General features: G+C 30.8%; 1 protein-coding gene across 2 annotated transcripts in view; it reads right to left on the bottom strand.

Moving 5' to 3' along the window:
• Positions 1 to 14976, bottom strand: part of LOC143198586 (kin of IRRE-like protein 1) — a 684992-nt gene that overhangs the window by 20647 nt on the left and 649369 nt on the right. For both annotated transcript variants that reach the window (XM_076407904.1, XM_076407905.1), the window contains exon 11: positions 2284 to 2317. In XM_076407904.1, coding sequence (XP_076264019.1) covers positions 2284 to 2317 — 34 coding nt within the window. The remainder of the gene's footprint in view (positions 1 to 2283; positions 2318 to 14976) is intronic.

The following is a 14976-nucleotide window of genomic DNA, read 5'->3' as shown; positions in this document are numbered from 1 at the left end:
TTATAATATGTGTACATGTTTGTTGGACCAAACACTAAAATTACCCCTCTATGTTATTTGTTGTCAAATATATACAAACTGATATAATATTTTCAGGTGCTGAAACAATTGTTATATATATATATATATATATATATATATATATATATATATATATATATATATATATATATAATAAAATAATATCAGAGACCAATAATAGCTTAAAATAAATGTTTCAGACACAAAAAAGGCCAATCTCTATATACTGTCATATGTCGAATTGAATAATGACCATTAAATACTGATTAGTTCTAAAAACAGCTGTAGTTCTTTGCGGAATAGATGAGTGAATAGATGAACGCAGAGTGTCCGAATAGTTTCTAACAGAATTTTTTACCATTCTTATACGAAAATAGTCGTCAAATGCTTCAATAATGTAGATGGAAATTTACACCTGACTTTCTATTCTCAAACTCCCCATTACGGTTCAATTATTTTGAAGTCTGGTGATTGAGTTGGCTATAGAAGATGTTTGATACCTGATACCTTGCTCCTTGTTTTCTGATGCTCCTTAAACCAAGATTAAATCTATCTAACTGTGCCTGTATTTACCATACATTTGGTGAAAAAAGTTTAAAAAATCCAGATATAACTAGTAATAAATTATTTGGAAAAGGCATTTGACAGAGCAAAAGCATAAACATTGTGGGTTATTGTAGAACAAAGAGGTGTAATGAAGTAATAAAACTGCAAGAATAATTTAGGAAACATGAAAAATACCATTTACCTTAATGAAATCAGCATGAAGTTGAAAACCCCAAGTAGGACTAAGAGATCAAAAGGAAATTCATCATAATGTGAGAGTCTGAACTAATAAATATCCAAATTGATGATCCAAAAATGAAACAAGTAAACATAAAATTAGAAAAAAAAGCAAAAAATGATCCAAAAAGCAAAAAAAAACTAATAATGTAAGAGCAAAATACCAAGAAACAGTTGTACAGTATACTAAAACCAATAAAAGTCCAATAAATCGCAAGGAAAAAGAACAGAAACAATATAATATAGAGGAGAAATGAAACAGATAAAATAAAAATAACCAGAGAAAAACTTCAAAGAATGAATAAGTCAATGGATACAGATGATTAAAATTGATGAAGAATGCTCATCTAGAGAATCTAGAAAGATTATTTAGAAGCCTTTCATGGGTTGCCTATTATTTTATATTTTTATTAAACACTCAGTAACATATTTTTAGCTCTAATGAAAATTTTTTGAAACTTGCATACAAACTCTGTGTATAGAAATTGAAAGTAAAAGTGTAATGAATAATTCATTAATAAAATTAACTAACTAATTCGGTTACGAGATGTGGTTATTGTCAGAGAGATTCAAGTAATATACAAGCAGAAAAAATGAAATAGCTTAGAAGAGTTAGGAGTTCAACACAGATGGATAGGATGAAAAGTAAAGAAATAAGAAAATATCTCAATATATAATCAGTGGAAGACTATATAGTCTCCTTTCTATGGAAACTCATTTGGTAGTGAACTTACAGCATATAGGGCACGACAAGACAGATAAAACTAATATGGGAGGCGAAAACGGAGTATTGTGAATCTCATATTCTTTGAGTCTTCAAATAAATCTGCGATGAATGTATCATATAAATATTTAAAGTATTAAGGAAGGAAAAACCGCTCTGGAAGCAATCTTCTTGGTGTCTTTTGGGCTAGTTGTGGTCTAATATCTGCATTTTCGCTTAATTACTCAATGTGTTTCAATATTAAATATTAAGTTCGTTACGCTGCTTAGGAAAATCTTTAACAATTTATGTAAAAGTACGATTCTTTTCTCGATATTTGATGCGATTGAATGCTGTTGAAAGCACTGTGGGTTTGCAATAAATAAATAATAGACGGCAAGCGCAGGTCCCAGCATTTGTCCATTGAGTCCAGAACCATTTTTCTTAACCAAGGTTTTTCTCTAATCCACTTAAGATTACGGTGTTTTAAACCAGCTTAAAACTGCAACTTGGTAAGCTACGGCATCATTAAGCTGGGTTTTGATTGTTAACAATATTCTATTCGTCAAATGTAGGCATTTATTCAAAAAAGTTTTTCTGATGTCCGATTTCCTGTCTGTCCTTGTATGCATCCCACAAGAACCTGTGAATTACTTTTCAGCCTATCCCCGTAGCAATATTCCGCGGTTCATTGTGGCGGTCGTTTGATTTTTCGCCTTTTGCCATTTTATTGACATTTCGCGGAAGTTGTGATCGTGGGTGCGTGCGGCACTTACCCGTCTATTTCCGATGGTTTGAAGTCGCCTTTTCCTGAAACATGAAAAACACGATTTAGTGGGATGTGTGAAGAGGAAGCGCGGATGGAATTGGAATTGGGACGGCGAGCACGGAAAACTAATTATAAATTGATTCCCAATCAAATTCTATTTAACGTAGAATTTGAACGTTAAGGCTCGCATTCATTTTTAACGGAGGGACTTTTACGTTCGCTCGCTTTAAGTGTATTCATTGATTCGTTAATTATGTTGGTATTATAAATTAATTAATAGGGATTTTTAGAATTACCGTTCGAATTTATGAGCCTAAAATATTTTAACCGTTCAATTGTTTCTAATATTTAGACCTAAAGGAACTCTTGGTCGATTGTCATATATATATATATATATATATATATATATATATATATATATATATATATATATATATATATAAACAATATTGTTGTTCGTTAAGACTGAAAAACGGCTGGACGGCTGGGATTTTGCTGGCTGGGAATAACTTCAAGGAAACTGGTAAAACCCACAATTTTTTCCCATGCAAAATCATCAATAGTTTAACTGTAACAAGGCATCGACATTTTTGTTGATTGTTATATAACAGATGGTGCAAAGTGCCGCTACTTGCTTATGTATGTGACGTTTAGTTCAGTTTCGCTTTAACCATTGTGTTGTGTAGACATCCAAATTTTATTATGGATACGTCACAAGAACGAGCAGAAATAATGATAATATTTATTGAAAACAATCGTTCCATTGTTGTCACTCAGCGGAAATAACGTCAGTTCGGAGACGTGGTTCCCAGTTACACATTTGAAAATGTTCCTGTACAAAATTCAGTTAGTCCAAAAATTGCTATCGAGTGATCCTGATCAACGAGTTGGTTCAACAGTACCAAGACATGATTCGAAATTTTCTTCAGCCTGAAATTGAAGAGTAAGAACTAGAGGACATGTAGTTTCGGCAAGATGGGGCTACAGAATACACAGCTCGTCCAACAATTCAATTATTGAATGAGGTTTTTCCACGAAGACTAATTTCTCGAAGTGGCGATTTAGCATGGCCAGCCAGATCTCCGGATTTAATCGCAGGGGATTTTTTTTTGAGCTTTTTTAAAACGAAAAGTTTGTGTGAATAAGCCCCAAAGGATTCAGCATTCAAAATTCAGAAATTCAGCCTCAGATGGTGCAGGATGTCATGAAAAATGCCTTAAAAAGTGCAGAAAGTTGCATAGCGAATCGCGGTCACCATTTAGCCGATATACTGTTTCAATCATAACGAAAATAAATGTAAGGACCAAATAAACTTTTAATGAAAACAAAACGTACGTATCTTTTCTTTGAGCAAAATTATAGGCAATCAAAATGGTAGCTTTTGCCCCATGTTGTATGTATAGCTACGTTCGGAATTACAGTTTATTTTTTTTAGTTTACCACGATTTATACTTCATACAAATATAGAGTCACAACTTCGCAATACTGTCGCATCAAATTTGAGGGTCTGCTTATTTTGATAAAATACCAATGTAAATAAAATAATGAAACAAAAATAACAATACAAAATATATAATTTATTTTAATATCATAACACATCTATTGTATATATTAATTTTGTAATAGTTTTTTGTAGTATGTAGTGGAATAACCTGAAGATTTAATCTGTTACTACCGGTGTATATTTTCCTTCATAAAATTAAATTTAATCACTGTTTTCTCCCTAATGTATTGCCATATCTGCAAAACAGTATTAGTTTTCTTTTCATAAATTCTAACTTAATTCTCATTTGTATTCTGAACAATTACACATCTCAATATGTACATAAATCTTTCAGGCTATACAATTATCAATAAAAATATATCAATGAACATATTGTCCTTAGCCTTTTCAGATAAATCAGGTTAATGTTTAATGTAAGTTTGAGCTATTTAAGTGCCATTTCCATGAAGTATAAGTTACTTTATTTAAAGTATGATAAGAATTGTTGATTTTGTCTTTCATGTGGGTGAGTGTTGCTAGCATGAAGCTAAATTACTTTACGATTTGCCAACGCAGTTCATCTGTTTGATAATTTGTATGATTAATTCATTATCTTCTTGATCCCTGATTTTTATTGACCAGGACGTTCTTTTTGTCAAGTCGTCAATCGAAGTTACTCTTTGTTGTCCCTAAGCATTTATCGTTGAAATATATCAATAACGAATATCACGCAGATAGTGTTTTGTTTTATTTTGTAATTCTTCATACTTTCAAACCAAAGAATAATATGCTAATTAAATATCAACAATTTTACATAAAAATAAAAGTAAAACTACATAACACGATAACATTAACGAACCTGCAACCGTATCTCATGCGGTATATCATAAATTAGTCATATATTCACAAATTACAATAAATCAAAATTATATTCTTTCCACGCCAAATAATTCAACTTTAATTTAATATATATATATATTAAACGTGTTAATGTGAAATATTTAAAATTAGCTACACATCATATATATATTATACGATGTATATTATTTGCTAATGTTTTTTTGCTAGAGAAAAAATAAACAAAACAGCGTTGTTCCTATAAATTACATAAATATCATCTCATTAAATCTAATTAATTTGTATCATTATAATATTAACAATATGCAGTTTTTACGTATATCAAATATGTTTGTTAGAGAACACTTGATACTGTTAATTACTATTATTAAATTAAATAAAATAATTATAATATTTGAAGTTTTAAAAGGGATACATTACAAAATACCATATTAATTATAATTGGTTTTTATATTATCATTTAATTTTTTAGTGTTTTTAATGACTATGATATTATTATACGCAAACATTACTTTTGGTTGTCATTGCTGTTTGTGATAATAGGTAAATCATATCATTATAAATTATGTATATTATTAAGCAAGTTTAAGTTATATTGCATTGTACCTAGGCTTGATGAAATTGTTCGAGTGATGAATCTTCATTCTCAATATCAGAGTGTCCAAAGTTTATCTAAGTAATAATAATAATCAATTGTGAAAAAGGCATTCGTTGAAATATGACATTTTTACTATATATACCTTCTGTCCATCTGGTACCCATCCAAATTTTATATTTGTTAATGCTTGTTTCTTAACACACTTTTTATGTATATATATTATCGTGTGTTTTATATATATGTCTCTTGCTCTGATTTGTTTTATACATAAATTTATTTAGATCAAGCAGAATTCGAACCCGCTACAAGCATAGGAGGACCGTCCTGTTGCCTTGACCACTGCGCCAACCAAGCCACATAGCGAATTAGAATCGTAGAAACAGAAAGAAGCTTTTTTTTTGGAAAGCTGCATTTCTAGTAGAAATTATATATTTTTAGGAAAAATCAAAAACATTATAATATTAGAAAACTGTTTTTCCATTGATTAAATTATTATCATTTTCTAATTGTATTTATATATATAGTAAAATACCAACTCCAATAGATAACCAAAATCAATTTCTGTACATTTTACGTTAATTTTAGACGTAATAGCTTCGGGCTGCTGCTGTGTTTTGTCAATTTCAACCTTATTTGAACTGGGAAATTTCGACGTTTACCTTGAAGAGCTTCTATAGGGATAATGTTCAGCGGAATCTCATTAAACGAAATTAAAAAGTCTGGAGGATGCATTCGAAATGTGGCGTGAAATTGAGTTGCCGTCCAAGTGCTGTCTTATAATTATTTTTCGCCGGATTTTCTTATGAAAACGGGCTCCGTACATTTAGATATTTCGGATCGTCGGCTCTCGCGTTCTTTTCGTTTTCCAACTCTTTCCGAAAACAGTCTTCTACCGTTGCTTGTTTGACGTGCCTGTTCGGATCGCTGTAGTAAGGAAGCACCTAACTTATTCGATGTAGTGTTTCTGGAGATATTTTAGATGACGTGTCCCTGTTCTGAATATATTCCAACTGTTGTTGACTGTAAAATGTGAGGTATAACCTACAAGTGTTACTTCAATATCCTTCCAATGCGGTCTGTTGTACCTTGAAGAAATATGAAAACTGAGGACTAGCGGATCTTTTTGCCCATTTGGATGATAATTTTATTTATATCTCTCCAGATATTTCCACTTTGAGGAATTGAGGTGGTTAAGTTCTTTCATTGCTATAGCGTGACGTAGCCTGAAGTTGTATTCTAACCACTAACTAAAAATTAAAATGTTTTGGACTCGAAAATAGGCGATGATAATTATCTATATTCGAAATTTTTTATGTCTTATTTTAGAGATACAAGTAACATGCCATATTGACATTAGCTGTAATATTTATTACTACGTTAATATTTCACAGAAAAGTGTAAATTCAGTGAAAAATTTTGTTGTACTTGATGAAATCGTTTCTCATCTGATGCTTATTATTTTAAGTCACTAGGATATGTCATTAGCTTTACATATATACCACAATATATGTTCGGTGATATAACGAGAACGTTTAAAAATAAAAACGGCCAATGACTTGTTTTTTAGTACCGCGTAAAAAATAAGACCTATCAGTAAAAAAGATAGCAGCGAAATATTTCAATCATCATCTACGAAATATTCGAAATATTACAGTTTCCGGCAGCTTGCGAGTTGCCACTTCATTCTTAATTTATCAGCGGAAAGGAGAAGATGAAGAGAATGTGGAAGAAAAAACAAGCCTACAATATTCCATGGTTTTGATGTTGAATAGAAAACGATTGTCAGGATCGATGCGATCTGTGTCAAGAAGAACTAGTATTAAATATGTTTTGATATACAAAATAGTGTGAAAAGAAGTTTTAGTAACATATTATTTTTTAATTAGTCCTTTTACTTTATTATGAGAAAAACATGATTATTATACATTGCGTTCGAATTTCTACCACAGAGCTAATATACATACGAAAAATGCAAGAGTTATTTTATAATGGAAACCCAGAAAAATCCCTTATAAGATAAACAGATTACAATGTCTAATAAAACCCAACGCCCAATAAAATTAGTTCAGACGATGAGAATTATTAGGGCGTATGCTGAACGATGGAGAGGGATTTTTTTCGGCTCTCGCAAAACATGAATGTCATCGAGTTTAAGCGACAGGTCGTTATGGCGGCTATTCGGGTCATGGGTCTAATTTATTTTTTGGAAAAAATGGCCCGCAGTGACGTGTTGCTCGTTCCCAAATTAACGGATCCAAGTGGTTAATTAACTATGATCCTGGATTCATGAGGGAGAAAAAAGTTTTTATTTTGGTTTTCTCGATTTGGAGACATCGATATTTCATAGAGGATTTATCTATAAAGTTGATTTGTTTTTTTTGTAAGGCTTTGCTTACCAAGGTCGTTTAGTAAAAAAGCCATTCATTTTGCTTTTTATATACTGATAATATTATATGGGAAGCCGTAAAAATATTGCAGGCATCTGCTTCTATGGGGTAGCGGATAGAGCGTTCAGCCCAGACGTGGAGGTCCAGCGAGTTCTTTTGAGGAAACGACTTTTTGTTGTTGTTCTAGTTTGGTTAGAACATTTGTCAAATCTTCTAGGCTAGGTAGCGAACCACGGGGCCTGAGCCGTTCCTTATTTTCAATCACTGTTTCTTTATTCTTATTTTTCCTCATACGGGCTGCATCTTTACTTGGCCCACCCATTGTAATACTTAGTAAAATAATGGCGTAATTTATTGAGTAAATATATATGACACTAAAAAGTGAAAAATAAAATATTAAAAAAATGAACCGGCTTCAAAAAATAAATAAGGTACTCACTAAAAGTTAAAAATAATCAAACTAGATTTTTAACACAAAAAAACGTTTTAAAATGAATTGTGCATATAATAGTCGTTGTAATAACTAAATATAAATTAAAAAAACCGTATTTAACCTATATAGTATATGTATTTTATATTTTAATATATACACACGATTTAGCTTAATACCTACTTGAACCTATTTGTCTATTTGAAATATTAATTTAACTACTACAAACTCATCAGTTAAAAGTCGGTGGCCAGTCCAAACAATACAAGAATAATAATATGAATTTGTTCCTTACAAATTTTACACAAAATTACGAACAAAATAAATCTAATTTATTGTTCGTACCGACATCAAAGTGATCAGTGGGTAGTAGTTAAAATAATATTGTACATAGATGAATAGGTTTAGTTAGGTATTAAGCTAAATTGTGTGTATATAGTAGAACATAAAGTACGTGTAGTGGATAGGTTAAATAAAGTTTTTGTTTAGTTTTATTTAGTTATTACAAGGATTATTATTTATATATTTTATTTTAAAACGTATATTTTGCGTTAAATATCTAAGTTTGATTTTTTTACATTTTAGTGAGTTCAAGTCGGTTCAATTTTTTTATATTTCATTGCTCTTATGTTGTAAATATTATCAAAACAAGTATTAGTAGCATAACATGATTTTTAAATTATTCTGTTTTATTCATCACCGGTTATGTGGGAAACATGATTAAGTTAATAAATTTTGATCCTGTCACTAGTATCGATAAATTCTCATTTAAAATTATAAAAAAAAAATCTTTCCCAAACCATTATTTGTTTTTCATTTTCCAGGTTTAATTGTAATCCCATATAGTATTAAAAGTCCAGCAATTTCGACAGTTTTTCGCCCGTATTCGAACGAAGCGTTTAATTAACTTTCTATGGACGAACATCAGATAAGAATGGGCGTTATGAAAATTGCCGATTCCGAAGCGAAATAAACCAATTGTCGTGCTGGATTACCGAAACGGCATCATCATTCGTTGTGCGATGGTAATAGCTCGCGATTCCGTTAAAAATATTTTAATTGTCTGCATAACTGCGTAGCTCTCTCGGTAATTTAATATAAATACTTGTTTATTTTGAAACTCTATCTGATACGGTACCGGAATTGACATATTTAGCATTTTGTTTTAATTAAATATATTTCCACCGTGAATAATAATTAAACAAAATAGGGAGCCATTCATATTTATCAACTAACTTTAAACAATAGTTGTTTTATATAATTGTGTTTTAGTCCGTTATTATTATCTTTTCGCGTAAATTAATTTGCAACGAAAAATGTCATTAACGTCAGTTAACAAATTCAATTAACAAAATCAATAAATTTTAATATCACTGTTTCGTATATACTTCATATATATGTTATATCGTGCGACTAGTACTATTCTGGTAACGGACTGTACTGCGATATGAGGAGCCGTGTGTTAGGAATGATGTAAAGAGTGGGATGTCTAAAAATAAACGCTTAGAAGAGGAGTTTTTATATCTGTTCTGTAATAAATAAAGGCCCTCAGTGTCTGTATTGCCATTCATCAAGTAGCTTCTTCTTTTTTCTGATTAAACAGTTTCCAAAATAAATTGATGCTTTTCCTGCGATTAAAAACCGTTCTCATGTTATTAATCGATTTCAAAAAAGGAGGAGGTTCTATGTTCGGCTGGATATATTTTTTAATGTATGTATGTATTTTCAAAATTCTTTTTTTATTGGAAATAGTGCACTTCAGATGTGGTCCCATTGGGTGGAGGGAAGGGATGGAGTAAAAGGGACGTACAAACTTTGCAAAAAAAAAATTGAATTCACTTCAAAAAATAAATAAGGAACTGCGTGTTAAAAATCTAAGTTTCATTATTTTTTAATTTTTAGTGAGTTCCTTATTTTTTGTCGGTTCAATTTTTTTGTTAAAAATATTTTCTTAACCGATGTAGTCGGTACGATTCCGGGCAGATCATAAGGTAGTTTTCTTTTGAATTAATCCAACTAACCGCACCGGCAATTGTTCTACAGTTATTCGAAGCATTCTTTGATGTAGTTAAGTGTAGTTCATGCAAAAGTATCGTAGCTAAAGCTGTAAGGTATATATATATATATATATATATATATATATATTTGTTTTTTGTTCTTTATTCACTATATATTTGAAGATAATATAAATATCTCATCAAATCTTATCTGTTAGCATTTTCACAAATATTTGTTAATATATTGTGGGATGTGGATGATAATGAAGTTGTTATTATCCATATTTTTGTTTATTTGTTTGTACAAGCGACCCCTGAAGCGACTGAGAAATATCCTTTTTGACCGCTGCAGTTTCTGTTGCTATTTTATCCCTATCATGCATCTTCTATCCATAGTTTACCGCGTCACCATCTTCTCAACAACCGTGTTTCTTAATAACCGCAGTAGCTGCCGCTGTAGTTGCTACAAAACACACGTGCAAGCTTTCCTAAAATTTGTGGCTGCAAGGAAATATTCATATGTATCTCAATAGGTACAGTTACAGTTGTCCTTGAAAGCATATATGCAAATACTTCTGTAGAAGACTCATGACTCAGACTCAGACTCATGAGAATAAGGTTTTTGTGTGTAACAGCTCCATTAATAAAACATAATGTAAATATATTTATTGGACAATTCTTTGTTTTTGTACGAATAACTGTAATGTTAGTTCATGTTTATTGAGGTGTATTTTTATGAGGAGAATGTAAATAAGAAATTACTAATAAAATGTTCTTTTTATATATTTTAAAGTCTCCTTTTACCAACTAGGGGTTTATCTGGACGGCATCTACAGTATAACGTTGGCTCCGAACTACGGTCCTCGGCATTGAGCCTACCGACTGGCGAGTAACGAACTCAGAAATCATCCTAGAAGACATCCGGTCTTAACCAGCCTGGTTACTACCGTGACAGGGATCATTTTCCTTGTCGGATTGATGCACTATTGCCTAAGGACAACCACAATTGTTAAACAATAACAAACATAAATTTAGGACCATGCTCCAGGAGGATTCGAACCCGCGACTATCGCAACAGTAGATGGACCGTCCTGTCGCCTTTACCACTGCGCCACCAAGCCGGCCTAATATAATGTTTTTTATAATTGTTTTTAAAGACTTTATAGTTAGGATTTTATTTAAATAATCCTAGAGCTATCTAATATTTTCATGATCTAATATAGTTGTCATTATTTTAAATGCTAACAATATTACTTTTTCTAATTTTCATTCTTTATGTTCCCATTAATCGAATAATGGTATTCTCTACAACAATACTCTATTTTCATTCAAAAGGAATCTTTTCAACTCTCGTGCAAGTCTTTTAATGTCTAATAGATTTCACAGAAATCCCGGGAAACTTTATATTTTTTGTTGGATTTACCGTCAATGATTTATACTAATAGTTTTAGATTACTGTAATCCTACAGATTAGTAAACAACTAGTTCATTTTTGTGAACATTTATTTTTAAACAATAATTAATTAATAAGTGTAATAATATTTTTGGTAGATGTTATAAATTACATTCTTTGAATATTCTCGTTGTAGATGTTTATATAGATGTTTAGTTAATCGATTACTTTGTGGCAAGTTTAACGAGGTCATGATATGTTATGAAATAGTCTATAACAAAAAACATAATAATAATTTCATCTTAAACTTTTAATTTGAAATCCAATCAGAAATATACATTTCGTATAATGACATTAAAAGTTTATTGTTTTTTTAATAAAAAAAAATGTAAAAGGAATTCGGTTGTTGCGAATTTGAATTTGGTAAATAGTTTGGTTGATACTTCGTTAACTCCAATATTAAAGTTAAAGTGGGATACAAAAAGACAAGAGACAAAGAGTTAGGTTACTCTATCTTAAACAATAATTTGGCGCTTTTATAGTTATTTTGCAAAACGGAATGAACAGTTCTCTATCTCTAAAAAACAAGTTTAAATCATGATTTGGTTGGAATAGGTGTTAGAATCAATTTAACATTATAGTAGTTTATTAGATTTACTGTTTGTATTAACAACTTTTAAACATATTTTAGTCTCGACTGAAACTATTGTTCAATCTGGGCTTCGAACCACGGTTTTCGGCATTAAGAATATAAATTGACAAGTTAGATATCATCCCTGAAGACATCTTTTCCTTTATGAACAATTATAAATTACAACCAGGCCCTAGCTGGAATTGAGGTTTAGCCGGAGGACGGTTTTATCGCCTCTACCATTGTATTATTACCACTTTTGCTATAAAATTAAAAAAATTACATATCTATTTATATTATACACTAGCAGGCTATAAAAAATTAAAAAAACAATGTCAAGACCTGGATTCGAACTAACAATTTCCTGTTTAACAGACAGGTGCTTTATCAAACATTCTATTGAAGCTTTGAAATGATTTCGAAAACAATACTGACAGTGACAGTTTCTGCAAATTACAAAAATTTGTTACTAAAATAACAAAAAAAAACAAGTGTTTCACAGGTGCGATGTTTTGTGAAACCTTACAGCGAAAACGCTATCAACGAATATGTCTATTTATGCAAATTAGTAATTCATTTTGAATTTCATTTATTTCTATTTGTTCAGAATCAGATATTTTATATGAGGCTGTTGGATTATGAGGTTTTATATGAAAATGTTTTGTTTTCTAATATATGGTTTAAAGTTATTTATCGCGTATTTAATGAAACAATCCTACAGTGCGTTTGAAAGGTAATAGTCTGTAAAGCATTTTAGATATAAAGTGTGTGTTTATGATGATGACTTCGTTTTTGTTTTGAAAAAACTTCGATATTGGAGATGAATCTGGGTCTGTACTGCCGGGACCAGTTGAAAAAATCGATGGAACTTCTGTAAATATCCACCTAATTGACATACTTCATTTCGTAATATTGCTATGGAATTCAACATTAACCATAAAACAGTTTTGAACCCTTTATATAAGACTGGATCGCAAAAAGCTCGATATTTTTGCTTTACATGAATGAATCGTTAAAAAATTGAGTGAAAAAAGCTTCTATATAGAAAGTTCTGCAAAAATCACAACTGGTTATCCTAAATGATATATTACATAATAGGCTGTTGTGTACGCAGTCTAGAAAAAACCAAGATGAAACATAACGGACTATTGAGTGCTGACAAATTTGACAAACATAAAAGTTCCTTCTAGCCCTAATATAGTCAGTTAGTTATTCTTAATTTATTATTATTGTTATAATATCTCTTACAGCATTCATAAATTTATCCATGTTAGCAGCTTGGGTGGATCATACGACCAGTTTTATGATTTATGTCTGATAACAATTTTGCAGTAAAACACCAGATATTGGATTGTTATTTTTATTATGTTATTATTGCTACATTTCTTATACTTAGTCGATGATACTGTCACCTTTATGATTTTATCTGATAAAAACTTTGAAGGAAAGCACCATATTTAGAATTGTAATGTCTACTATATATATATATATATATATATATATATATATATATATATATAATATTTATTTATTTAATTTTAACAGATTATATATTTCATTTATTGAATTTTATTTCATCAATTTATTTGAAAAATTAAATTGTTTTTTATTTAAATTTTTTAGACAAAAAGCAAAACACATTAGAACCAAAATAAAACAACTATACTGGTTACTCAGAAGATACTCTCAACTTAATTTAAACTCAAAAAGTTTGATTCATAAGACAATCATAAAGCCAATTTGGACTTATACAAACCCTGGTGCGAATATGGGGTTGCACTAAAAATTCTAATCAACTAGTCATCTAGCGCTGTCAAAACAAGATTCTTTGATTGATTATCAATGCCTATCGCTACGTAATCAACGAATCAACGAAGAACTGCACGATGACCTGGAAATCAAATGGATTTGCGAAGTTATCCACGATTTTGCCTTGAAATACGAGAGAACTTTACTAAATCATACTAACATGGAAGTAATGTAACTGCTGTGCAACGTGCAGGATGTCACAAGATTGAAGCAAACGAAACCATACGAACTTATATAACGTGTATACCTTTAGTCTAAACTATAGATTAAGTTATTATAATTTTATAATTGAGGAATATATATTGATGTATTTTCTCGCACTCGTCTTGCATTTGAATTAATCCAAGTACAAATGAAATGTAGGAATAAATTAATAATTAAGATTATACTAAGCGTATCTAGTAAAGATGTTAACAAAAAAAGTAAAATTTTATAGGTCTACTAAATGTGAGGGTGTGTTAACAGCAAAATGTTTCTCTTACAGCTGCCTATTATGAAAATTTTGATTCGTCAATCAAATTACTTGAATGGCCGATATAACCCCATCTGGATGTTGGGCAAAGCAAAACTTTTCTTCAGAGTCCAATATTGAATTTTCTGTCTGTTACTCTATGGTGATGGAATTCGATATATTGTTTACATTTGTTTTGTTGTTTTATTTAAAGAAGAGTTTTAATATGCGTGTTAAACCTGATCGAACACTTAATTCTGTTATTTTTGTAATATGCAATCCAGGTGATTCCAATAAAATAAAGGAACACCTTTAATCCGATACTTTGATTAAGATTGATCGTTGCAAATAAAAAATTGCCCGATGTTGAAAAAATAACGTAAACACGCCGACTAGTCTCCGTAATTCGCTTCTTTGTTTTTTCCCTGTTTATTTTCCTGTAGCATAATTAATTTTCTTAGTACTTACCCGTGCTCGTTCCTCTAATGAAAATGAAAAATGTTCCAGTGAAAACACGTTTTGAGTTTTAGAAACGGCAGATAATTGATGACCCGAGCTATGCTCCATCGCCCAGTGGAGGGCTTAAGTGAGTGGCGCCGAGAGCGTCAGAGGAGAGAGTGTGTATGTGTGGCAAGGAAAGGGTTTAGTCTAATCATTCCTGTA

This window comes from Rhynchophorus ferrugineus, unplaced genomic scaffold, assembly GCF_030347505.1.
Source record: "Rhynchophorus ferrugineus isolate W39M unplaced genomic scaffold, kcgeb_rfMv2 rfM6, whole genome shotgun sequence".
NCBI classification, from domain to species: domain Eukaryota; kingdom Metazoa; phylum Arthropoda; class Insecta; order Coleoptera; family Curculionidae; genus Rhynchophorus; species Rhynchophorus ferrugineus.
This window is presented reverse-complemented; position numbering and strand designations above follow the sequence as displayed.